This window comes from Dromiciops gliroides, chromosome 3 (genome assembly GCF_019393635.1).
Source record: "Dromiciops gliroides isolate mDroGli1 chromosome 3, mDroGli1.pri, whole genome shotgun sequence".
In the NCBI taxonomy this organism is placed as follows: domain Eukaryota; kingdom Metazoa; phylum Chordata; class Mammalia; order Microbiotheria; family Microbiotheriidae; genus Dromiciops; species Dromiciops gliroides.
The window spans coordinates 348,520,979-348,548,968 of NC_057863.1; the positions used below are offsets into that span (position 1 = coordinate 348,520,979).

A 27,990-nucleotide genomic window follows, 5' to 3' on the forward strand; every position below is an offset into this window, starting at 1 on the left:
AACCACTGTACTTTTTGGATTGTTTTTGTCCCAACCTGAACTTTGATTTCATTGGTTTAGGGAATCCCTGGTGAGGAACCATCTATAAAGGCAGATCAACAATTATTAGGCAACTTATAGTTTTAAAGAATTGTTTGCGGGGGTGGGGGGGGGGACTAATAAATTATTTGCCCAGGGTCACACAGACAGGATGTCAGAGCCTGGACATGATTCCAGGTCATCCTGACTCCAAGGCTGTCCCTCGTGAGTTTTACAAGGCTGCTTTAAGTCTCTATAATGTACTGTCAGGCTGAAATTAGGGACTTAAAGACTTCAGAGCTAGAACAGAATTTCGATGTTGTTTATTCCAAGTCCTCTCCTCTCCTCCATTGGAAATTGAGGCATAGGGAAATGATTGTGACCTATCAGAAGCCATACAGTCAGCAGGTGGCAGAGATGGGATCCAAACACAGGTTTTCTGATTTCGGGGATCATTTTACTTCACCATAATACTTCTGGGCAAGGGAGTCAGCCTTGCCAGTACCTCTGTGCCCAGGGGCCTGTGCCAACCCCATACTCCAGTCCTTAGAGCTTTCTCTGGCCCATTTTCCTTACCCAGCAGCTGAAATGGAAAACTGCTAGGATTAATTAACTGAATGCTTTCAAAGCAGCAGGCAGCCTAGCAAGTATTAAGGCATGATTACTTAGTGTCCACTCATCCAGACCCCTGGAATTGTAGACTTAGTGGCCTAGAACTAAATTAATTAGAAAATACAAGCAGCTTGGGCAAGGGCTCAATTATTCCCCTGGGTGTGAAGGGGCTCCAAAATACCCTGGGGATGCTTTATATTGGGAACATTTTGGCCTCCTGTTGGCATCTGTGGCTAGAACCTGGGCTGAGGAGTTTCTGATGTGATGGAAACATTCCCGAGGCCATCCCTTGGGCCTTTCCAAAGTTTTCTGGATATCTGATCCTCCAGGGGCCCCACACTGGGCACATGCTCACATCAGGAATCAGGAAGTTCTGAAAATCATCCTCAGCAAGCAGGATCCTCCCTCTTCCCCCTACGCTGCCTATGTATGTGGTCACCCCTGGCAGTATCTCTTTTCCTGGAGTCCAGGCCAATTCCTACTCTTCCCGTCTGCTGGTGACCAAAGGTATTTTATGAAAGATTTAGTGTTAGTTTCCAGATCAGCATTCATTATCATATTATCATAAATCTAGAACCAAAAGGGATATCAGAGACTATCTAACATCCTAGGATTATAGATTTTTGACTTAGTTGAGTCCAACTCTCTTATTTTATAGATAAAATTTGAGGCCCAGGAAGTTTAAGGGATTTGTGCATAGTCTCATGGCAAAATTAAGTCAGTCAAGCTGTCTTTGTTTTGTTTTGTTTTGTTTTGTTTTTTCTTTCTTCCAATTAATGGCTAATGCTTTCACACTCCCCTCCCTTTTACCCCTTCCCTTCAGGGAAGAAAGATGTCTAGTAATTATTAATAAGCACTAAGGATCTAGAGTTTTAATGGGTGTACCTTTTTAGGTGGAGTCACATAAAAACTCAATTGTCTGGAGGTAATGCTCACCTCAAAGGAATGAAACTCTAATAGTAGAACATTAAGAATCAATAAGAAAAAAAAAGAATCAGTAAGATATGATTATAGTATAAAGTGGCAAAGTTCATATAATAGAAAGAACATTGAACTGAGTGTAAAGGGGAAAAAGAAATCAAAAAATCTGGAACCAGGAGACACCTTAGTGTTCATCTAGTCCACCCTCTTCATTTTAGGGAATTGAGTTCTAGCTTCCCATTTCCATTGAGTATGGAAGCATGATCTGAGGACTCTTTGGGATTCAGTTTCATGTCTGAAATGAGGAAGTCAGACAAGAAGATCTCTAAGGTCTATACCAGCTCTTTAATTCTATGAGGGAGTTGGGGAGGGGCACTATTCAGAATCCTTCAGATTATACCATCTAGGTACCTGCCTACCCTTACCAATGCATGTACCTTACTCTAGATAAATGATGCTCTAAAACTAGAGGTTCTTCACTTGAGGTCCATGAAATTTCTGTATTTTATTTTCTGTATTTAAAAAACATTATTCTAAAAAGGGGTCAATTCGCTTTATCAGCTAGCCAAAGAGTCCATGAAATATGTGCGTGTACGTGTGCACAGACATACATAAAGGTTAAGAACCTCTGATCTAGACATTTAGTTCTAGACATGAAATGATAGACAGGACTTTCAAGACAACTCATTGAGGTTTTGTTTTTTATTTTTTGTAAAAAAAAAAAGTTATTTTAAATTTAATGCTAGCTCAGAAAGAGGAAATATTTGTTTGTCACTCTCACACATTTGCCTCTCCTTAAAACTCCACACAGATGCATTCTCAAGGCCGTGTCAAGAACAAGAGGAGATTTTGAAGCTTTTTCACAAAACATATGAAATGATTCCTAACTGGTAACTCAACAGGTTTCCTTGTCAACTGTTACTTCTTTTTAAAGATTTGATGGCATACTTGGTCTCCACATGTCAGCTCCTGCAATGTGAAAAATGACCAGTTAATGGGAAGCAAGCCAACATTAATCCCTTTTGGCGCCTTGGCCTGTACTATGACCCTTGATTTCTCAGGGAGAGATGAAGTAAGTGACCACATGAAGAAGAAAGACTTTCAGAAGCTTTTGTTAATGTGTATTTCATGAATCCAGTGAACCAGCACACACTGTAGGGTTGTGGTGATTAGGTTCTGACTAGGGGATTGAGCTTTTACAACTCTAAAAATGAAAAATGCATTGAAATCAAGCTCTAATGGTGGCATTGCTGATATTCTATGATTAAAACAACATGGTGTAATTTATTAGAAGTAATGAAGCAACCAAGAAGGTAGGAAATAGAGCAGGAAAAGCTTTTAAAAGTGAAGGGAGAGGGAGAAGCTGCTCAATAGAGTGATGTTCCTTCAGTCCATTAGGTCTTGTGTTTATAAGGGAGCTCAGCCCAATGTGGGAGGTAGATAATTAGAACTTTGCCCGGAGGAACTATTGGCAAATTTTGGATTTATGTTGCAGAAAGGTATTAAAACCCTGCCTGTCAGCTGACTAGGACATTGGTTTTGGTATAGATGGAGGAAAACAGGCTTTATGTTACTAAGAATGGCTCTTTGAGAATGCGAGGAATATGGGATCTTAAAATCCTCATAAACATTGGAATCAAAGGAAAAATACGTCCCCATGGGGCAAGACATTTTAGCAATGTTTTTAATATGCAACATCCCAAAAAGAGAAGAAAAGAAAACCATTTTAGATTTATCCCTGACTCAGCGAGCTGTGTGATACATTGCATAGTGAATGGTACTTCTAGACCAGGGGCTACGTGAATCATTTTTTAAAATGAAGCTGGGGGCAGCTAGGTGGCCCAGTGGATAAAGCATGGGCCCTGGATTCGGGAGGACCTGAGTTCAAATTTGGTCTTAGACACTTGACACTTACTAGCTGTGTGACCCTGGGCAAGTCACTTAACCCTCATTGCCCTGCCCCCCCCCCAAAAAAAAGTGAAGCCGCTAAGTGGTGCTAACATGGAATCAGGAGAGTTTTGAATCTGAATTCTCCCACAATGCCTTGCTATCTCTTTAACCCTGACAAACTGCTTAGCCTCTCTTAGTCTTAATTTCCTTAACCGTAAAATAAGACTAATAAGAGCACCTACTTCACAGAGTTGTTGTAAGGATCAAATGAGATACAATGACTATAAAGCACTTCCCAAACCCCAAACACTGAATACTGGTTCTTTCTTTCAGGAAATTCAACCCTGAAAGGTAACATTGCAAGATTGAAATAAGAACAATATGTTGGATGATGCTAAACTCACTAGTTCTTTGATCAACACAGAGAAGGCATTGTAGCATTGGGTCTTATTTGATTTTTGTTCACCCAGTGCCTATCTCACAACTGACTTACTGAGCACGTTGTATACATTTACATATCCTATATGTGTACATGCCCCTTCCATGTTCTTTGAGGACAGGGACTATTTTTGCTTTCTCTTTGTATCTCTAACATTCAGCATAGTACCTGATATACACTAAGAACTTAATAAATGTTTGTTGATGAATTGAATGACTGGGGCTTTCATTTTGCTAACACTACAAAAGGGTTTATCTAAACTATCCACATAGGAAAAACCAAGCAAAGAATGAAGAATACTTCCTGTCTAGACTCTAATATTCAGCTGAATGGACAACCTATGGTGCATATCCATTTTGGTGAGACAATGGAAATAGATCTTGAAGCAGACCCTGAATTGTATAGGAGGGTGAATAACCCAAATGACCTTTGGGAGATTGCCCAATTCTTATGATGGCCAAGCTTTTTCCTGAAACAAAGACCCATCTTTTCAGTCTCAATATTCTTTAGCTGATATTACTGTGGAATACTATGGTCTCTGAAGAAGTGAAGTTGAGTTATCCCACAAATTAATAAACAATGAAGTGGCACATGTAGGACATGAGCAGACCATAAATCATTACATGTTGGGGATTATGCAGGAGAAATAGTGTAGTAGTTGTTCCCAGAGAAATACATGACTATTAAAAAAATGGATTGATCACAAGGGAGAATGAGGGATATCTGTACAGTCCAGGTGCTCCATTGGTATCCATGAAATCGTAGTGTGGTGTTGGGTTGGAGAACTTTCCATGGAGCTTGGTTCCTTCTGAGCACATGTATCCTTTAGCAAGAGACCAGAGCCCACGTATCATTGAAGGGGTCCAACTCCATTATATAAACTCCATTCTAAAACCCCTGCTTCACAATGTTAACATAATTCAGTGACTGTCCCTAATATGTTGGGTTGACCTAGCTATGTCAAATGTATGGAAGGGCACTGATGAGGATAATAGCTATTACTCATGCAGCACGTTAAGTCTGTAAAACACTTTACATATGTTATTTTATCTTTATAATAACTTTGGGGAGTTTGTGTTATTACTATTATTATTAATCCCAATTTTATAGTTGAGAAAACTGAAGCAGGCAAAAGTTGTGATCTGCCCATAAATCTGGATCTGAAGTTAGGTCTTTGTGACTCTAGGTCCAGTATTCTATCCACTGAACTATCTAGCTGGATAGATAGACATACATAGGTTGGATGTGAATCACTGGAGGCAGACCAATACCTAACAAAGTGCTTTCCTCATAATATGGGGCTTCATAAATAAAAACTTGCAGGATTAAAGTAAATTGAAGAAACAATCCTCTTACTGATAATAGAAGCTATTTATTGGCACTATATGTTTTAAGTTTTTGATATTATAAGACTGTTATGATAGAATTCTGGAAGATCATTAATTGGGGGAAATTTGAGGAAGGCATCAAAAAGGACCTGGAGGGATGAGCAGAGCCAACATTCCTAGCCAAGTTTGAATAGCAAATAGGACTCTGGATGTATCAATCATCCCCACTCTACAACAAAACTGACTGTTGAAAGCAGTTGAAAAGGAAAAATAGGTAGAGTGGACTGTCCAACCCAATATGAAAATTGTCCAAAAGGAAATTCTGGAATTCTTTAGCTAGTAGATAGAGGGAACTTGCATAAGGCATTCAGACATCTCCTATAATGTTGTCTATCCTCAAGGTCATACATCTACTAGTGAGACTATGCCCAGATACAAGCCTAGACCCACAGGTGAAAAACAAAGCTTTTACAAAATAGGTGCAATGGCCAAGTCCCCTCTAAGTTGTGCCAACAATATAATTTTGTAGCTAAACTGGAGTCAAATTAGGATGTGAAATCTATTGTTTGTCAGTTTGTGGGACTAATTATCTATCTATCTATGTGTTTATATATATATATATAAATTTAGTTTATTTGCTAAGAAAGTTCCTTTTGAAACATCCTGATATTTTTCAACTTAATGAAAAAAGAAGGCTTTGTACACATTTAAGTCAAGAGAGACAGAGAAGCACAGAAGTCTTAAAGACCAGGCCCGAGTGATAGTAGCTGTAACAGTCCCTTGGGTGAAATATGGAAGTGGTGGCTATCGGAGAAAACTTCAGAGAAGCGAAAGTGATGGGCATAGTGATGGTTGGTATTGTTACTATGTTTTTGCTGTCACTCAGTCTATAGGAAACTCATTTAGTCTGTCACATTGAATTTAAAAAGGAACATTTGAATTCATCAACCAGATTTCAGATTCTCAGGATCCTAGCAGCTATTTTTTACAGTTTAATTTTCCCCCTACTAAATTGACTAGATGTTTTATGATATGTAGATATAACTTCTATCTAACCAAGAGAATTTCAAAATGCTTACTTGTAGAGTATTTTTTTTTGGTTCTTTTCAATTGTTTCCAGTCACATCTGACTCTTCTGGACCCTATTTGGGGTTTTCTTGGCAAAGATACTAGAATGGGTTGCCATTTCTTTCTCCAATTCATTTGACAGATGAGGAAACCAAGGTAAACAGGGTTAAAAGACTTACCCATGGTTTCATAGCTAGTAAGTGTCTGAAGTCAGATTTGAAATTAGAAAGATGAGTATTCCTGACTTTGGGCCTGACACTCTATCCACTATGCCACATAGCTGCCCACTTGTAGAGCATATATCCTTCTATATCTTATGATGATTTCCCAACTCTCTCCTTTCTGGCTCTGTTCCTAATTTGTAGCATGACTTTTCATAAATCACTGTGCTTTTGAGCCTCAGTTTCCCTTATTTATAAAATGAAGGGGTTGATCTCTAAGATTCTTTGCACGTCTAAATGTTGGTGATTCTGATTCTCCTTTCTGTCCCTGCTTCTGATATCTCTTTTCCAGACTGCAGGATATTTCTGTCAGTTCTCCTCTGCCTTAGCTCCGTATTCATTTCTCTCCCCAGATCCAGATGGTCTTTTGCAGGTTCCTTGCTCTTCTCCTTGAATTGTAGATTCCTAACTCAGCATTTAGAGCTTTAAAAATAATGCAACAGTTCACAGAAGCTGCTATTTAGATTGTTTCCTAGATTCCCTTGGGTAGGATGGAAACGGCTTTCTGGTCTGTGTGATGATGTGCCTTTGGCTGGAACTCAAGTGAGTAGAATGGGGCTGTTTTTTTCTTGTTGAGGAGTCTCATTGGGTAAACATTGTGGTTTATTTTTGGAAAAATATGAGGAGCATGAATGAAAACCAACTCTTACCAAGTGCAGTTTTCCTTCTTCAATCCATTGCTTCCAGCCTCGGTTACTCTTCTCTCCCTTCTGCACACACACCAGCTTATCCCCATCCCAGATCACCAGAGTCTGTAAGAGACAGGGAGGCAGAACAATCCCAATGAGAAGGCCCAGAAGGACAAACTAATCCAAGACTGCTTCTTATCACTTTGTCTTCCTCATCTGCCAGATAAAGGTTGGATTTAAGACCCTGACATTTTAAACCTTCTTTCGTACTATCCCACTATATACACTCCAGTCAAATTGGTCTAAAAACTGTCTCTTCTACTCCCCCCTCCCTCCCACATATCAGGCATCTCATCAGTTCTATCTGGTTTCTGTGCTTTTGTTCAATATTCTCCCCATATTTAATCCCCTTAAGTTTCTTCTCTACCTATCTAGGAGCAAAAGGTCATATAGCTAGAGCTAGATGTCATCTTGTCCAATTTCATTTTAAAGATGAGTAAACTGAGGCCTGCAGAGGTTAAATAACTTACCTAAGATCATAAAGGTAATAAGCATCAAAACCAGGATTTGAATCCAGGTCCAGTGACTCCAAGGTTAGCACTCTTTTTACTACTTTGCCCTTCTAAATCCTACTTGACCTTCAAGGCTCAGTGCAAGGTCTGCCTTTGCCATGAAAAACATCTTCGACCATCCCTCCCATAATGATATCTCCTTTCACTGATCTGCTATCACCCTCCTCGTCTGTACCTTATTGTATGTGAGAAGCAGTATGGCATAGATGACTATACCTGGAGTCAAATTCAATCCTCCCTCACAAACTTACTAGCTGGGGAAAACTGGGTAAGTCATTTATACTCTTTAACTTGAGTTTCCTCATCTATGCAATGTGAATTAATGACATCACATCCCCCACAGGGTTGTTGTTAGGATCAAATGAGATAATAAGTATAAAGCACTTAGCAAATATTATTTTGCTATATAATAACATATCTAGAGATGGATGAGACCTTCCTTCAACAGTAAAAGGAAACTGAATCCCAGGGAATCTTAGGTGATCACCTAAGGTGACACAGGCAGTAAGTATCAGTCAGGATTTGCATCCAGGATCTCTGATTCCGGAGTCATGAGGTACCATGGCTAGCAAGACATGAGATATTGTCATTATTACTATTTATATAGCATATATCATCACACATCATGCTATCATTTCACATGTTGTTATCTCCTCAGCTACCTTGCAAGCTCCTTCAGGGAAAAGAGTGCATAATCTCTCTCTCTCTTTCTTTCTTTCTTTCTCTTTTGTATCCTCTTCCCACACAACCCATTACAACCCAGATCATCTAACACAGTACCTCACAAACAGCAGAAGCTCTATATACACTGTTGACTGTGCTGATTTTGTTGAAATGATATTTTGTGTAAAAAAATTCTGTACATTTGATTATATTATTTTAACCCCTTTAATAATAATATTCAATAATGATAGTCACTTGCAATAAGAAGACTGCCATCACTTATTATTTCAAGAATCCAAACTAGAATGGTCAATTTCGAAGTTATTCCAGTCAGACAGTAACTGGGTATCAATGAATCACAAGAATAACTGCAACATTAATACCTTTCCTTCAATGTGAAACAGACAGCAGGAGAGAGAGTAAGAAACTCTTTTAATAACATTCAATATAGCACCATTCTATTCATTTTTATATGGCACCCTTCATCTCCCATATCACAGAACACTTGAAAGAGACTCAATTATCTTCAAAAGAGCAGATGGGAAAGGAGGTTATAAACAGAGATGGAAGTCAAAATCTTGAAGGAAGAAGATAAAGAAAAATCGTTTCAAATAGAGAGTGCTCAGAGAGCTGGATTCACATACAGTCAGAGTAGCTGACTATCTACATGTGCAATTTGAAGCGTTCCAGGACAGGAATCCTTCCCCCAAATCTCTCCCCACTGTCCTGTCAGAGTTCCTGAAATCTCCATCACTAAATTTATTCCTTTTATTAAGGCGATGGATAAAATGCACACCCGTGGAAAGTGAATAGTCTAGCCATTATTAGACATTAACACCTTAGGGAAAATTAGGCCACAAGATTATTAAGTCACTTAGCAGGGTCCTGAGAGAAAGGGATAAAGGAAAAATCTGGAACATGGAAAATTGTTCAGAAGACAAGCATGAGTAGGGCACTGCCATTAGGGGCCCTGGGCAGCATGAAGGCAGACAATGAGTATCTATCTGTGCAGAAGGAGGAAGATTGATATTAAAAAGGAAGGGAAAAAGAGATGCTGCAACCAAATTGTTTTACTTTTTCAGTTTATCATAGGACTAATTTTAGGGTACTTAAAAGACTGCTACTATAGAGAGCAGGATAGAAATATATACTACCAATTTGTCCTTGCTGTTAAGAATGCAAATGTGGGGGCAGCTAGGTGGCTCAGTGGATAAAGCACTGACCCTGGATTCAGGAGGACCTGAGTTCAAATTCTGTCCCAGACACTTGACACTTACTAGCTGTGTGCCCCTGGGCAAGTCACTTAACCCTCATTGCCCTGCAAAAAAAAAAAAAAAAAGAATGCAAATGCAGTCCCCAGTTGAGAAATGTTCAAAGGATATGAACAGGCAATTTTCTGATGAAGAAATCAAAGCCATCTATTGTCATATGAAAAAGTGCTCTAAATCATTATTGATTAGAGAAATGCAAATTAAAACAACTCTGAAGTACCACCAGACACCTATCAGATTGACTAATTTTACAAAAAAGGAAAATAATAAATGTTGGAGAAGCTGTGGAAAAATTGGAACACTAATGCATTGTTGGTGGAGCTGTGAACTGATCCAACCATTCTGGAGAGCAATTTGGAATTATGCCCAAAGGGCTATGAAGCTGTGCATATCCTTTGACCCAGCAATGCCACTACTAGGTCTGTAACCCAAAGTGATCATTAAAAAGGGAAAAGGACCCACATGTACAAAAATATTTATAGCTGCTCTTTTTGTGGTGGCAAGGAATTGGAAATTGAGGGGATGCTCATCAACTGGGGAATGGCTGAATAAGTTGTGGTATATGAATGTAATGGAATACTATTGTGCTGTAAGAAATGATGAGCAGGTGGATTTCAGAGAAACCTGGAAGGACTTACATGAACTGATGATGAGTGAGATAAGCAGAACCAGGAGAACATTGTACACAGTATCATCAACATTATGTGTTGATCAACTGTGATAGACTAGATTCTTCTCAGCAATACAATGGTACAAGATAGTTCCAAAGGACTCATGATGGAAAAGGCTCTCCAAATCCAGAAAAAAAAACTGTGGAATATGGATGCAGATCGAATCATACTATTTCTTTTGTTTTTAGTGCTGTTGTTTTTCTTTTTGAGGTTTTTCCTTTTTGCCCTGATTCTTCCTGCACAGCATGACTAATGCAGAAATATGTTTAATGTGATTGTACATATATAACCTATATCAGATTGCTTGCTGTCTTGGGAAGGGCGGGGGGGGGAGGAGAGGGAGGGAGAAAAAAATTGAAACTAGAAATCTTATAAAAACAAATGTTGAAAACTATCTCTATATGTAACTGGAAAATAATAAAATACTTTTATGGGGAAAAAAAAGATTGCAAATGCAGGCACTAGGTTCTAAAACTGGGGTCAAATACATTGTTGCTAGTTTATTCTGTGACTTCAACATATGCTGAGTGATAAAAGGAGTGAGGAAAACTTAGAGGTTGTTATTAGAAGACTGGGCTGCAGAAGGGGTGGATAAATCTTAAGGAGATGAAGTCATTCAAATCAACCAAAAGGAGGCTGAGAGACAAAGCTGCTGTGATTGTAGGTGAAGAGTTTGAAACAGAATCAGTGAGGATGGAGAAGGGCCCAAGAAGGAAAACATTAGGTAGTGTGCAGTAAGAGAAAGCTCTCTAGATTCTGAATCATAGGACCTGACTTTGGATCCCACCTTTGCTCTTTATTAGCTATGGAAACTTGGGCAAGTCACTAAAAGTCCATGGGTCTTCAGTTTCCTCACATACAAAATGAAGGGGGTGAATTGTGAAGTCTATACATTTCTTGTCAGCCCTCTATGATCGTATGGGTTTAAAATGAAGCAGCAGAAGAGAATTAGGTTAGGGGTAAAGAAACTGAGAGAAAAGTCTCCCAAGCCCTAGAAGAAATTTAATAAGAACAGCAACAATTAAAAAAAATAATTCACACCCATAAAGAACTCTAAGGGTTACAAAGCATTCTCCCCAAACAACCCTGTGAGATAGGTTATTTCTTCCCCATTTTATAGATGAGGAAACTGAGTCTCAAAATAGTAAAATGACTTTGTCCAGGGTCACATAGCTAATAATAAGTGTTGGAAATAGGATTCAAACCCAGGTGGGGAAAGATAATGGGTAGAATCAAGAACTTTGCCCAGGTGCTCTTGGAGAATCCTACTCATTCCATCTTGTCTCTAACCTCTCTTTCCCCCCTTTCTTTCTGGTTGTTGTAGCCAAAATAGAGGAGATGCTGCAAAGGGGATTTCATATGTTTGACAGGATTAGCAGCTGATATTGAGGGAATTTAAAGGGAAGAGACTCTATTAAAGACTGAGGAAGAGTCAAGATGGCTATGAACAGATGGGATACTCTCACCATCAGCAAAAAAAAAAATGGGGAAATTGATTATTCCGGGAGAAACAAAGAGTCTATGTGCCATAAGAGGTGATAAAGAATAAGGCTAGAAGACTGGCCAGGTTTCTAGTGAGCAGACAACCAGATCTGAAGAGAAATGGAAATGAATTAAATGATGTACAATATTCATTTTGAGCTGACATTAGAACAGAAGAATGACGCAAATACTCAGGCAAGTTTTGGCATTACTTCTGATTTCTGATGAATTAGCTTTCAGTCTTCATAAGACAGTAGCTCCTCACCTATCCAACATCATAGGAAAATGAGGTTTCCTACAGAAGTGAATTTTTGGAAAAAAAGGAGGAAAATGAAGCTTATGCCTTTAATGCTAAAGCTTTTTGTTTGTTTGTTTTAGCCTTCTTAAACAGAACCCACTGAACAAAATAGAGCTTTTTCTTGATGATTTGGGATCTCATCACTTGTGTTTTTGCAAAAGCAGACTCCCACGTCTGGTACACACTTCCTCCTCACCTATACCTGGTAGAAACATTAAGTTCCTTCAAATCTCGGCTTAGATGCTCACTGTTACTTGAGTACTCAACCTCTTGGAATTACTTTGTGTTTCTTTTAAACTTCTTTGTACTTTTGTATATGTATCTGCCTAATAGTATATCAACTTCATCAAATTGTATTAATAATATAATAATACCATCCTTCTGAAAACACCCCGAAGGGACTGTGTCATTTTTGTATTTGTATCTCCTGGATCTTGAATGTGGTAGGTACTTAATAAAAGTTTGTTGAATCACGATGGATCTCAGTCATTTCTCCATGTTGTACATAATATTATGTGATAACCTCCTGTGACTATTAAGATGCATAGAGACATCCATGAATGGTCACCGGCTGCTGGGTTTTTCTATTTCATTTCTGTCCCTTCTGCATGTTGTACCATGTCGCTGCTTCTTTGAATGTACTAACATGTTTTGGGGACTTTGGGGGGGGGCAGGACAATGAGGGTTAAGTGACTTGCCCAGGGTCACACAGCCAGTGTCTAAGTCTGAATTTGAACTCAGGTCCTCCTGAATCCAGGGCCAGTGTTTTATTCACTGTGCCACCTAGCTGCCCCATACTACGATGTTTTATGCATGATCATAAAGGTAAAGTCCTGGGGGAGTCCCTGCCTCCTACGGTATAAAGGGTAAGGGCTTTATTACCATTCTATTGCTCTCTGAGAGTTTCTTTAGTTATTTGAATTATTTTGAGGTTCCCAGCTCTGATGGTGGAAATCACTATTAATCTGGCCTTGGAATAAATGGCTCATTTATTTATATACCTATATGCATGTATTAATATACACATATACATATATAATAACACTGATGTTATGATAAGAGCTAATATTTATATATGTATGTGTGTATATTTCTAGTTGTTCAACTGTGTCCCATTCTTTATGAGCCCATTTGAGGTTTTCTTGGCAAAGATATTGGAGTGGTTTGCCATTTCTTTCTCTAGATCATTCTCCAGATGAGGAAACTAAGGTAAAAACAGAGTTAAATGGTCACACAGCTAGTAAGTGTCAGGCCAGATTTGAACTCCTGACCCCAAATCCAGTGCTCTACCTACTGCTACCTAGCTGGTTGCTATATGTTGGACACTTTGCTAAAAGAGTTATCATTTTTATTTCATTTGATTCTCACAACAGCCCTATGAAGTAGGAGCTATCATTAATCCGATTTTATAGAGGAGGAAACTGAGACAAATAGGGATAAGTGACTTGCCCAGGGTCATACAGTTAGTAAGTGTCTGAGGCTGGATTTGAACTCAGGTCTTCCTGACTCTAGGCCCAGCACTCCATACACTGCATCACATAGTTACTATAGATATGTTTGTGTTTACGTTTGTGTTTGTGTTTATGTGTATGCATATATACAGACACAAAAATATGCATATACATGCATATACCATCTGGTTATTATATAAAATATTTGTATGCATATTATAAATGTACATATACATATACACATAGGTATATACACACATGTATTTCTATAATTTAAAAATAATTCAGGAAATTAGAGCCTGGTTTTTAATATATGACCTGTTTTTGCAAGAACGACACAGTTCATTTGTAGCATCATAAAGCTCTGTTCCCCACCACCCCCAACTCACCTAATTGCCCATGTTATTTTTCCATCATGAATCAGAATCACTTGCCTTTGCATTAAATGCTGTGTGAAATGCAAAACCAAAACCCAGCTAGTACCTTAACATGTCTATCATCCAGTCCTTTAGTGTGCTCATCAAATTCAACTCCAACAGTAAAATCCAAATCATAGTTCCGGAATGTGCTATTTGTTTTTGTCTTGAAGTTATCACCATCTTGAACAATTATCTTTGTCTGAGTTAGGTGCTTGGCAATCTTGCGGGTGGCAAAATCAATATCTGTTGGCAAAGAGAGTTGTTGAGTTTATGATACTTTAAGCTAGACTCATTCATTTCTTCAACAAGACCAAACATTCAGCATCTATGATAAAAATCATAGTCAGGTATCTTTCCATTATTTATATGTTAATTAATAACTGTCCATTACATAAAGGACTTGGGGGTGGTGGTAGTGGAGATAAACTCTGGCTTCCCTGTGTCTGGAATGTGGAGTGAACTTCCTGCAGCAGAGAACAAGAAATTTACAAATTGTTTCCCTTAACTCATCAATTCTGAAAGCAAGTTGGATGTTTCACATGGAATAGTAAATAGAGTAGACTCAGAGCCAGGAAGACCTAGATTCAAACCTTGCTTCTGACACATCCTGGCTGTGTGACCCTGAGCAAGTACCTGAACCTCTCAGTGCTCTAGGCAATTCTGAGATCTAGAGAAGGTGCCAACCTGCATTGGTAGAGGGAGTTCGCTCACTTGGGAGTTTCTTGTACCAATGAAATCAAAGGTCCACATTTAGCTGTGTCTTGCACATAATAAGCTTTATCTATATTGCACTTAAATGCTTTATCTATCATCTCTTTCTCTGTGTCTCTTTCTGTCTCTCTGCCTCTGTCTCTGTCTCTCTGTTGATCTCTCTCACTCTCCTAACCTATTTAGTGAAGATGTTCTGCCTTGATTATAGACTGTTATACCACTAATACACACAACAGGCACTGAATGATTATTTCATTTACTAGATTCTTACTAGATGAAAATATATTTGCATTTCCAAAAGTAGGTATAAAATCCACAGGTCTTGCAATTTATACTAGGCAGTCAAGTTAACCTAGAACTTATGCCAATATCCTGGGTTATACATAAAGTTTTATACTACCACCCCACCCCACCCCTAGAACTGCCATTAATCCATCAATCACTCTACAAGCATTTATTAAGCACCTGCTATGTGCCAGGAATTGCACTAAGCATTGAAAATACAGTAGTAGTAGGCCTCCAGCAGTCGTGGACGACCATGGATCAGCACCTTGAAGAGCCACAGGCCACAATGTGGCTGTGCAGTCTGATAAGGGAGCTACAGCTCCTGAGTGACTTATAACCAGTAATTGCCGCATCCCGTGTTGTATCTACCCCATGAGGAGTAGCTGGAGTGTCCTCTCCAGGGGGCTGGCCTGGGCATATCAATATGGAAAACAAGCTGTTGCCCATGCAGCAGGTTTTCCCTCTCCACGACATTGGTGGATCCAAAGGAGAGGCAGAGCCAATACAGTTTGGCACCAGTGCCACTGCAGGAGTTGCCAGAGGGATGTGATGTCCAACATCCAACTGCCTAAGGGACTCGACTCCTGATTTTTCCTCGGGGTTAACTCCTGAAGCCTTTCCCATATATGGGTATAGCCGCAAGACAGCGTAGGTTTAAAATCTGGGTTTCCTTCCCCTAGGCGGGTTGCCTGCCAAGGCTAATGAGCCCCACCTGCTTGAAGCGACTGGTTTTAAGGCACTAGTGACTGGCCTTCACCCCTTCTCCTGTTAGTGGAAACAGTTCTGCCACGAGAAGGCCAGGAGTTGGGCTTCGGTTGTCAGAGGCTATTTGAGATGCACGCTATTGGAGCAAAGAAAGGCAAAAGACAGTCCCTGCCCTCTTGAGTTCACAATATAATGGAGGAGGGGCAGCTAGATGGCGCAGTGGATAGAGCACTGGCCCTGGATTCAGGAGGACCTGAGTTCAAATCCGGCCTCAGACACTTAACACTTACTAGCTGTGTGACCCTGGGCAAGTCACTTAACCCCAATTGCCTCACTAAAAAACAAACAAACAAACAAACAAAAAAACAACACTATAATGGAGGAGAGGACATGAAAAGAAATGTACAAACAAGTCATATACAGGATAAGTAGGGAATAATCAACAGAGAGAAGGGATCACTAGAATTAAGGCTTTCTACAGAAGGATGAATATTAACTGGGATTTGAAAGAAGCCAGGAAAGGCCAGGAGGCAGAGATGTGGAGGGAGAGTATGCCAGGCATGAGGGATAGTCAGTGAAAATGCTGGGAGCTGAGAGATGGGGGAACAGCAAGGTGGCCAATATTCCCATTAGGAAGAGAGGATAGTTTCTAAGTTGTTTATTGTTCTTCCCCTGCTGTAGATTGAGTTAGAATTTGGTCTCTGGCCAAATATAGCTATTTAGCCATATTTGCTATAGCAAATGCTAAAACACATATAACTATACAATATATGAGTGAATTGCTCAAGAATATTTAACTAACACATAAAACCTCTAAGCTTTCTTCAAAATAACTGCCTAGTGGTGTCTCATTAAAAAAAAACACACTGGGACTGACTATATAGCATGAACAGTAATGATTATGAGAACAGTAAGAAGAGTTTGAATTTTTAAAGTTATTTTTCTCTGAGAAACTAGAATATTGAAGCAAATATCCTCATGTTTCATCTGGCAATAGATAATATATTATCATATCCATTTTAGAGACTGAGACACTGAGGAAACAGTTTATCATCTGATGACATTTCATGCAACCCTGTGCAGCCCTGATAACAAAGTATTTCTCATCATCTTTTTTTGTCTCACTTTCCATTATTCCTTTATATTGAATTATTTACTCTTTCTCCCAATTTTAGAAGAACATTGAATTTTTTTAATTTATTTTTGGTAAGGCAGTTGGGGTTAAGTGACTTGCGCTGGGTCACACAGCTAGTAAGTGTCAAGTATCAGAGGTCTGATTTAAACTCAGGTCCTCCTGAATTCAGGGAAGGTGTTTTATCCACTGTGCCACCTAGCTGTCCCCAGGTCATTGGATTTTAAGCTTCAAGGAACCTGAGAGATCATTGAGCCCAACCAATTAATAAAAAAATTATTTAAGATAAGGAAACTGAGATGAAATAACTTGACTAAGTTCACATAAGTAGTAAGTGGAGGAAATTACACCCATTGTGTTTTCTTTGGTACTTCAGTAAAGCTGGAAGAGGCCTGAGATATCAGGTAGTCTATCTCTTCATCTTTTGTTGTTATTGTCCAGTCATTTTCAGTCATGTCTGATGCTTCATGACCTGATCTGGAGTTTTCTTGTGTGATGTTTAAAATCTAAATGTGTGGCTGCATTAAATTAGAAGCTTTAGCATCAGTCTTTGGGCATTAAGCATTTATTAAAGCATACTAGGTATTAGAAAAAAGAGAACACGTGGCATTAAGAAAAGGCCTATCTAGCCTAGAATTCCAACCTGGTCTGGTTCTTCCTCAAGTCATCTCCCACCAGCCTGCTTCAACTATGAACTCCCCTCAAACTAAGTGTGGAAGCTTTTTATAGGTCTGGAGCAGAGGCGGTCCTTACACACTGCTTCAAGCTGATTGGCAGGTGTCATGCAAATCCATTGGTTAACTGGACTTGAAGGTGGTCTCAAGTTGAGTTCAAAGTCCTTAGCTTCTGAGAACAATACCTCCTTAAGGGCCAGCCAGGTGAGGCTACAATCTAATTAACGTGAAGTAGGCTAACCAGCAAAGTCAATCACTCTCACTTAATTCAATCAGTTTAGATTAATCTCCAGGTGAGCCTTTGAGTATCTGCCAAATCCCATTATTTTCTCACATTTGGCAGAGATACCAGAGTGGCTTGCTATTTCTTTCTTCAGCTCTCATTTTACAGATGATGAAACTGAGGCAAGCATAACTAAGTGCTTTCGAAGGGACACACAGCTAGTAAATATATGAGGCCATATTTAAACTCAGGTCTTCCTGATTCTAGGTCTAGCACTCTATCCCCTGAGCCATCTAGCTGAACTCTTCCTTTTACAGATGAAAAAAATAGAGGCTCAGAGAGGCTGTTACTTCCCCAAAGTAGAAGATAAGGTAGTAAATGGTAGAGCTAGGATTAGAACTCAGTTCCTCTATCTCCAAGTCGAGGATTAATTTCATTGTACTTCACTTCCACATGTCAGTGGGTAACAAAAGCAAAGAGCAGAAAGGGTAGGTTGTATAAACTATTATAGAGCATCTTGAATGCCAGGCTATCCTACAGACAATGATGAGCTAGTGCAAATTTTAAGTGGGGGGGTATGACATGATGACAGTGCTGTTTTAGGAGGATTAATCTGGCCATGATATAGGATAGATTGGGGGAATAAGAAACTGGAAGTAGAGAGAGCAGTTAGAGAATGAACCTAATAGTCCAGGGGTAAGATGGATAAAGGCCTAACCTAGGCTGGTAGAAACAAGAATAGAAAGGGATGACATGCTGGAGAACTATGGTACCAGGGAATGCTCAGTGTTGGAAAGGACTTTGGAACCCTTCTAAAGTTCTAAAGACTTCATTTCATGGATATAAAAACTGAAGATCAGGTAAACTAAGTAGCCTGTTGAAGGTCACACAGGAACAATTTACAGGACTTGGTAACACGTTGGATAAAGAAGAAAAAGATGAGGATAAAAGATGACTTAGGTTCTATGCCTGGGTTATCTTACTCAGAAAAATGATGGTACAATGGATAGGACAGAAAAGTCAAAAGGGGATAGGCTTTGTTGGAAAGATGGTGAGTGTGGTATTAGACACAATGAGTTTTAGGGGATGGAGAAAAATCTACTATGAAATGCCTATCAAACGGAGAGGTGGAACTAGGGTTGGGAGATGGAACTGGGGAGAAGAGAATCAGTAGAAATCAACATAAATATTTGATGATTATTTAATAAGGAACTCTAGAAAAATTTAGGGAAACATCGATTTTTGAGATTAATGTTAGAGAAAATGACTGTTCTTAGTGGTGGGAACAATACGTGCCTTTAGGCTAGGTTAGTTTTTCGGTAAGAGGTATTGAAATTATCATCAAGATTTATGTGGCTTAGAGGCCTAAAGCTTGGGCCATTAATGTCACTTCCTGGTGGCTTACATGCAAAAATCCAGAATAAGGGGAGTCGGTAGCTCATCCCTCAGTCTCCTGACCAGCAGACTAAGATGGCTAAGTGAAACAATGGTGTATCCTTGTTAAATATCCTTTTGTTCTTGTTAATGGTTAGGTTAGTGGGCAGCTAGGTGATACAATGGATAGAGCACCAGGCCTGGACTCAGAAGGATGGGAGTTCAAATTTGGCCTCAGACACTTATTAGCTGTATGACCTTGGACAAGTCACTTAAACATGTTTGCCTCAGTTTCCACATCTGTAAAATGAACTGGAGAAGGAAATGGCAAACCACTTCAGTACCTTTGCCAAGAAAACCCTGAATGGGGTCATGAAGAGTCAGACATGACTGAAAAATGACTAAACAACAAGATCTACAAGTATTTTATTTCATTCCAATTTTTAACCTGAAACATCAGACTAGCTTCTATCAGGCCTGACCTACACCACTTTTCTATAATAGGTATGTTGATGCTTCCATAAGAAACCATATCCTGGGCTGACTAGAGCATGGCTTTGATTCCATATAACATGTTGCACCTTCTAACATTGCAGCTTTAGAATGGTCCTGGAGAAGTTTGGGCATTATTCTTGAATAGTTCTGGATTTGCTCTACTTTTACATGTGTTGACACATTAAAGAAACACTGTCTCGGTTTATGTACCTCCTCTGCCTTGTTGAGATATGAGTGTCTTTATTATCTGTCCCTCCCCCCATTGCTCCAGGGACTTCTGTGACCCAGCTGAATTACCACTCTACTTATTTGGAGGTTTACTCCTTACACAGATGGATGAAGGTTATCTTACTCTTGCTATCACGTGGCATCCCTGCTCAACACCAATTGCTTCCCGTGCCCACGGCTTTTTCTAAAATAAGCCCCACTTGGGGAAAACACACTTTAAACCCTTTAAATTCTCTGTCAGCTCATTTATACAACTTCCTGGTTTAAGGAATCATCCAGTAACACTTTGAAGTATCACAGCCTGCAGGGTCAAACAAGAAATAGGGACACAGTCTCTGTGACTTCTTTGCACCTCTAATATTTCTGGACTTAATAGCTAGCATTTATGTAGCACATTCTAAGTAGTTCATTTGGGTTGCCTAATACTGAAATTATATAAATGTTTCCCCTTTCATCTTACCCTTCCATCCAAACACACACACAGAGGCCTGAGGTTGTGCACATATGCATATACATACACCTTCTAAGGCACCCATCATTCTCTTTGGAGAAAAAGACCTTTATTGGATAAAATGATCGAGTATTTTTTACTTTAAACTGATGCTTCCTTGGAAAAACCAGTGAAGAATAACTTCCAGATTCTAAGTATCTAAAAATCTTCCTTTGTAGGAGACAGGTAGAACATTTATATCTTCCCCAACTATATTCCTCTGCACCTACCCCAGAGCCAAAGAATAAAGAATGAAGGTGTCTCTCTCCACCTTCCCTTATTTTCCCTGACTCCACAATACAAACCTTTTGATTTAGATGAGCCAAAACTTCCTTATTCATTGCTTCAGGTCAGATAATCCCTGACAGCACCACTTTACTCACTCTCTTTCCCTTGCTTTGAATTATCTCTTTTATGCTCATTCTCCTAGGCCCAACTCCATTTGCATCTCCTTTATGAAGGCTTCCCCAACTACTTCAGTGTACTTTTTTTTTTTTTTAGTGAGGCAATTGGGGTTAAGTGACTTGCCCAGGGTCACACAGCTAGTAAGTGTTAAGTGTCTGAGGCCAGATTTGAACCCAGGTATTCCTGACTCCAGGGCCAGTGCTCTATCCACTGCGCCACCTAGCTGCCCCCTACTTCAGTGTACTTTGATCTCTTCTTTCACTAATATTCTACAACATTGATGGTCTGAACCACACAATGGTCATATATTTAATGATGGAAGTGACTTTAAGAGTAATTTAGTCCAATCTCCCCCCTCCCCATTTTACAGTGGAGGAACAGTTACAAATGATTGCTCGACTCAAATGACTGGTCACTTCAGACAATCAAAGAAAAGTTGATCCAATCACCTATCCTTATCCACAGCTGCTGTCAGTCCCCTGACTATTTTGTCTACATGACTCAAGTAACCAATTTGGCTGAATGTTTCGTCAAACTGACTGAATCATTTTGCCATCATATAGACACAGCCTTAGTTGCCTAGCAGGTCCTATGAACTGAGGTCCAAGACTTGAGCTCCAGTGAGCTGTGCTATTCAGAAGTGGATTAAGAGGTTGAAAAAGAGTCTCATTGCACCCAGGAGCCAGATGGAAGAAAAGGAGAGATCTGGTAGAAAATGGGAAGCAGTGGAGTGTACTAGAAAGAGTGTGGAACTTGGAGTGAGAAGATTTGAGCCCATAGCCTAGGTCTGTCAGGAAGGAAGATCATAAATTCATATCGCTTCACTGTGTGACCATAGGCAAGTCACTTATTTCTTGTGAAACTTAGTTTCTTCTTCTGTAAAACACCTGCACTGTCCAGATCATCTAGAGGCCTCTCCTCTCTAGACCAAGATGGGAACAATTTTTCATTATTATTCTCATAACAATACTGTTTAAAAAACCCTTTAAGGTTTTTAAAGTGATTTCCCCCCACAACACCCTTTATTTTGAGGATAATGATGAAAAACTGTTCTCATCTTGGTCTACAGGGGAGAGGCCTCTGGGAGAAAAGTATCGTCAAGGCCATCTTTACTCTTATAACTGTATGAAAATATACAAGGAAGTTAAGCACTAAAAACTAGACTTAACAGAGACCCAAATAGCCAAGAGGAAAAGACCCCTGATGGCCTTGTCAAAATTGAGACTCAGACTTTATGCTGGCCTTTCTATACATTCTGCTTAGTAGGCATCTCAAAAAAAAGGCACATAATAAAAATTAGTCCTTGCCCCTGGGTACCCAGGAAGGAACCAAAGTTATATACCTCTCTCCCATGACTCAGACTGCCCTGGTTGTGCCAATATCCACTGCCAGCTACAATCAATATTTCTGAACAGCTCCTAGGGACTCTGAAAATGGAGCTCTATGCAAATGAAGACAGAGTACAGGTTTTAAGGGTTTTTTCTTTTTTTTTTCTTTTCCTAGGGAATGAAAAATGGCTTGGCCCAATAGCCACCCTTTAGCTTTTTCACATGTGAGTTAATCATGTCACCTCCCATTTTCTCAGGAAAATGGTACCAAATTTCCTATTGGAGACTACATGGTGCTGCTAGCTAAAAGGAGAGGGAGGTTTGACTGCAACAACTTATTGTCCCTCTCCTCCCCACCCCAACACTTGAACAGAATCATTTTGTTTTCCCACTTACCAGAGGGAATGGTTCTCTTATTTGGTATTTTAGTCCAATGGTTATCAAACATATTTTATCTGCTTTTATGGATTAAAGATATCTCTGAACCTGATTTATAGCCAGGTAAAGTGAATTTAGATCTCAGAGGAAAGAGTCTAAAGAAAAGCTATTTCTAAGTAATATATAATTCTTGTAGCTGCCACACATAGGCACCCCCCAAAAAACCCAACCAAGAGAGACTTTATTGAAGCGTACTTTTCATAGCTGCATTTTGAACAATACAAGTCGTAAAGTTGATCTATTGGTTGGCCACCTAATATGAAAGTGCTTTGTAATGTGCTAGTGGAAAAAGCGAAGGTTCCTGTTTTAAAGGGCAGCTCTCTTTGTAAATTAAAGAGCCCAGATCCCTGTGTAGTCATCTTAAGAGATGAGTGGACATCAAGAAGCTCAACTTGAATGGGCTTTGAACCTGAACTCCTTAATACTCAAAACACCAACTGTCTTTAAAATTATGAGAAATAGAGTAGAAGAACAATCTTCTCCTTATTTTCATCCCATTTCTTTTTGCTGTTAACACATTTAGGGGTTATATGTCCAGAATCTTAGAATGAACTTGCTCCTATTTTACCATCACACACTCATTCACAAATTCTTATACATGTACATTCACATACACATAAACACACATATATACAATTCATACATATACACATTCACATAAATCAACATACATACTCACATACACATATACATGGTCCCACACCTATACATATACACACATTTTTTCACAATCTGCCCACATATTCATATACACATTCACATGCATATACATACATACATACTCACACATAGATACAGCATGCAGTTTAAATATAAGGTCCCAAGGTCTCAAAGCTAGGAATTAATAAAGCAAAGATTTAAATCCAGGCCTTGTGAGACCAAATCATAAGATGGTAGAGTTGGAGCTGTAGCCCAGAAAGATCAACCCCTTCCTATTACAGATGAGAAACTGAGGTCCAAGAGGTTAAGTGTCTTGCCTAGGGTCACATAGCGAGTAAGTCTCTGAAGTAGGATTTTAACCTAGTTCTTCCTCATTCCAAATCCAGGACCCTATTAATTAGGTGATGCTGTATTTCACAGTAAGTAGAACTCATGATCAAAGTATTAGAAAGCTACAAAACAAAATGTTAGATCAGATCTGAAGGGAAATGTTATATAAGGAGGAAGGGAAGTTTCCTTAATTAGGACATATCTCTTCTTCCTCTATCCCAATGCCTTAGCTCTTACTCACCAGGAAGGAATGAAATATGAATTTATGAAGGGCCTACTCACTTCACAAATAGTATTTGATCTTCAAAACAACCATAGGAGATAAGATGTTTTTACTATCCCTATTTTACAGTTGAGGAAACTGAGGCAAATAGAAGTCTAGTGACTTGCCCAGGGTAAGACAGCTTGTATCTGAGGCCATATTGGAACTCAGCTGTTCCTGACTCCAAGCCCAGCTGTTCTATCTACTGTTCTAGTGAATACTGATCCTTGTTTGTCCTTTGTTCCCAAAGAGGACCATGACATTGGGAGGTGATGTCATGACTTGCACTATATTGGCTTTCAGTGAGGGAGGGCTGTGCAAGATCACCAGCCTTACTCTCTTCTCCAGACCCATCTGGGTCCAGTGGCAAGATTATATATCAGGAGGATTGGAGATGGCTCCATATGTTTAAGGCATCAGGAGTTAAGTGACTTGCCGAGCATCATGCAGCTTCTAAGTGTCTGAGGTGAGATTTGAACTCAGGTCCTCCCATCTTCAGAGCCAGTGCTCTATTCACTGTGCCACCGAGCTGCCCCACCCACTCTATCCTAAGGCAGAGAGAACTCCTGATGCCCTGTAGCTATCTGCTTTTATTCCTTATTTCCCTTCTAGATTGTAAACTCCAAGAAGGCAGGAACTATGTCTTATCTAAACCACATCTTTTTCAGCATTTAGGACAGGTATTTTCATGTGGTGAGGTCTTAATAAATGTTTAATGAATGAATAAACAACACTCATCTGAGGCTTCCACCATTATCACCATGGAGGACTGGAAAAGTCGTTTGGCTCACTAGAGGAGGCACTGCCACTCTCCTTGGTTTCAGGATGCTCCTCCCAAGTTAAGCCCATCACCTCTAATCTCATCACCATGCTGCTAACCCAAGCCTTAACTGATATCACCTCCCTCAGTCTAGTTCCCCTCTGATTGGAGGGCTGGTGGGTAGAGTACCAAACTTTTCCCATTGCTTTCCTTTATAAGAGAGTAGAAACTGAATTCAGCTCCCTCCACTTTGCATCTACTGTTCCCTCTGGTTTCATCTTGTCAGAAAACCCCTGCACTTGGTACCTCCTGATCTACCTGTCCCACCACCACCACCCAGCTTTCCTGCCTACTTTTGAGGATTCTTCCTCCCCTTCCTCCCCTCCTTCATTAGACTGAAAGATCCTTAAGGGCAGGGGCTATCTTTTTATTCATTGTGTCCCCAGAGCTTGGTACAGCGTCGGATACATAGTACTGGTCACTTAATAAATGTTTATTGGATATATTGGATTACATTGCCCAGTCTGCACATATTTAACCACATGCTTTTTCATTATAAAAAGGAGAGATGATTGTTATAGGCTAAAGTCTGCTGCCAGTTTCATTTTTTTTTGAATTAGGGAAAGAATTTTGTTTTGCGGAAACATTAACATTTGTGGGCTAAACTCTGCACCAAAAGAAAAAAAAAGCATCTAAATTTAGCTCACGCTCTTGTTATTTATGAGTAGCTTTAGGACTTACATACAAGTTCCAGCCTGTGTTTGTATTGTTGCTTCTTTGGATGCACCTGATGATTCACATTTTAAAGATGATTTTCTTCTTACAGGAAGGGCTGGGCTCACACACAGCATAGCTTTGATATGGAGAGAACTTGGAACCCTGACCATCCCCCCCCTTCATTCCCTCCCAACACACACACACACACACACACACACACACACACTTCTGAAAATCTGGAATGAAATTCTTCTTTAAAATGTAAATCCAAGCTACTCAAGTTCCAAATGCCTCAAGTTTCAGATCCACCTGTCTCTGAATGGTCTGAATTTAGGATGAAGGCCCCAGTGTCCTGAGGCTGACCTAAAGAGAGAGAAAGGCCCCCAAAGGAGGAGGTTGAGGGGCAACAAAGGCTAACTTTATAGGCTTGTTTCTTCTATGGTCAGCCAGGCCAGCCCACAGGCTTAGATTAATGGGATTTCATGTATTTGGGATTTAACTAGTTTGGGTTTTTTTGGTTGGTTGCAAGAAAAGAATAAGAAAAAGGCCTAGAAAACAATAAATGCTTAACATATAGCACATACAGTCTCTTATCTGATGCTCACAACAAGACTGTGAAGTTCTACAATGTGTATTACTTTTTTATAATTATAGTTCACTGGGGAAATCATCTTTGGAAAATAAAGAACAGGTTTGTGGTTTGGTTTTTTTCTCTCTCTCAATTTCTTGTTCATAAGATGCCTGTAGTAAGTAGTAAAGTATTATTTCCATTTTATAGATGAGGAAAAATAAGTCCCAGAGAGATATAATGCCTTTCCCTGGCCCATACCTCTATTAAGTGTCTGAAGCAGGATTTGAATCTAGATCCTCCACATTGCATAAGCAGGACTCTGGCTCTGCCACCATATTATCAGAACTTAGAGAAGCCAGCTGAAGATGAAATGGAAACAAACTTGGCATCACAGGCCCTGAGTTTGAATGCTGCCTCTGCCACATCCTACCTTTGTAACCTTGGGCAAGTCACTCAGTCTTTTGCTGGGTCTTAGTTTCCTCATTTATCAGATGGAGGGGTTGGACAAAGAAGACATTAAAAGTCTCTTCTAGGGGGCAGCTAGGTGGTGCAGTGGATAAAGCACCAGCTCTGGAGTCAGGAGTACCTGAGTTCAAATCCGGCCTCAGACACTTGACACTTACTAGTTGTGTGACCTTGGGCAAGTCACTTAACCCCCACTGCCCCGCAAAAAACAAAAAAACAAAAAAAAAACAAAAAAAAAACAAAAAAAACCCCAAAACAAACAAACAAAAAGTCTCTTCTAGGTTTATGTCTATGATCCTATGACAATCTTATATCTTTTGCCCCATCCCCCTACCCCAGCAAATATTGGTGAATTCATTTTCATATTATTTCTTCGGTGAATATAGATTATTCTATCATTCTATAGCCCTTATTTCATAATAAGGCAGTTTGTCCTTCATTCTTGAGTGACATTGGGGTGATGACATGCAGTGAATTGGATTTAAGTGAGGGAGGGCTATGCAAAGTCACCAACCTCACTTTCTCCTCAGGAGCCATCTGGGTCCAGTGGCAAGATTGACATCAGGATGCCTGGAAATGGCCCTGGATGTTCAAGGCAATTGGGGTTAAGTGACTTACCAAGGGTCACATAGCTAGTAAGTGTCAAGTGTCTGAGGCAGGATATGAATTATGTCCTCTTGACTCTAGGACCAGTGCTCTACCCACTGTGCCACCTACCTGCCCCCTCAAGGTAGTAATATTCTGAGAGCAGTATAGTATAGTTGAGATAATTGACCTTGGGATCAGGAAAATCTGGGTTCGAGTCCCAGGTCTTACAAGTACACACATGTGACCCTTAGCAAGTCTCTGAAACTTTTGGTTGCTTTTTAGGTTTTTTTAAACTACTTTTTAAGATATACTATGGGAAGTTTCTCTTGTTAGAGGAAAGATCCTCATTTGGAGTTTCCAATGACAATGAAATCAAAGATCTAGACCTCACCTCAAAAATTTGCATTTAAAGGAGTTGTTCATGATCAAAGGGATGGTGAAGTTGAAAAGAAACTTGGCTTTACTCATAGCCAACTGGCTGCTTGAGACATTATCTTTATTTGCTGACTGCTCTACCTTGGCACTAGATTTGACCCTTGATTCTGCAGAAAAGCAGAGTGTCTCTTAGCATTCTAGGCATGCTTTATAGTTCTGACAAGCAACAAGTCAGCTGATCTACACCACTCCTGATCTTTCCCTTCTATGAATTGAGCAATTGTTTCAACATGCATCAGCCTTAATGTACCATCCTTTATAAGGTTAACAGTTAATTAGCTATTCCAGGCTCAGAAGAGGAATTTACAGTAACTGGAATGTAAAAAAAAGACTCAAGTTACCAGAGTTATCTTTATCATGGCACATACTCATAGAATGTTAGAGTTGGAAAGGACTGTGAAGATCTATCCCAAAGCCCATTTTACATTTTACATTCATTTTACAGATGAAGAAACTATAGTCCAGAGAGGGGAAATGACTTGTTGAAGGTCACACAGCAAATAAATGATATACCTAAGTAGTCCAGGGATCTTTCCACTATCCCAATGCTTCTATTTTCCTTTTAAATTTAGATAAGGCATTTCCCTTCCTGACAGCTCCTTTCCCCTTGGGGTATTAATATTTACCTAATGCCTTCATATATCCTTCAAAGTTGTCATTGCTCTCCATTTCCCAGGTTCCATTCTGGTCACTAGGCATCGTGGCTGGTTCAGAGACTGATCGGGATTTGGACAGATGTCAAGCTGTAGAAACAAGAGCTG

General features: G+C 39.6%; 1 protein-coding gene across 1 annotated transcript; it reads right to left on the reverse strand.

Annotated features, from left to right (window-relative positions):
• Positions 1-2,443: 2,443 nt before the first annotated feature.
• Positions 2,444-27,989, reverse strand: RBP2 (retinol binding protein 2). Its single transcript, XM_043997828.1, has 4 exons — positions 27,856-27,989; positions 14,018-14,196; positions 7,148-7,249; positions 2,444-2,520 (listed from the first exon to the last, which is right to left on the reverse strand). Exons 1-4 carry the CDS (start codon positions 27,926-27,928, stop codon positions 2,470-2,472), a joined length of 405 nt encoding a protein of 134 aa, XP_043853763.1. The 5' UTR covers positions 27,929-27,989; the 3' UTR covers positions 2,444-2,469.
• Between the last annotated feature and the right edge of the window lies 1 nt (position 27,990).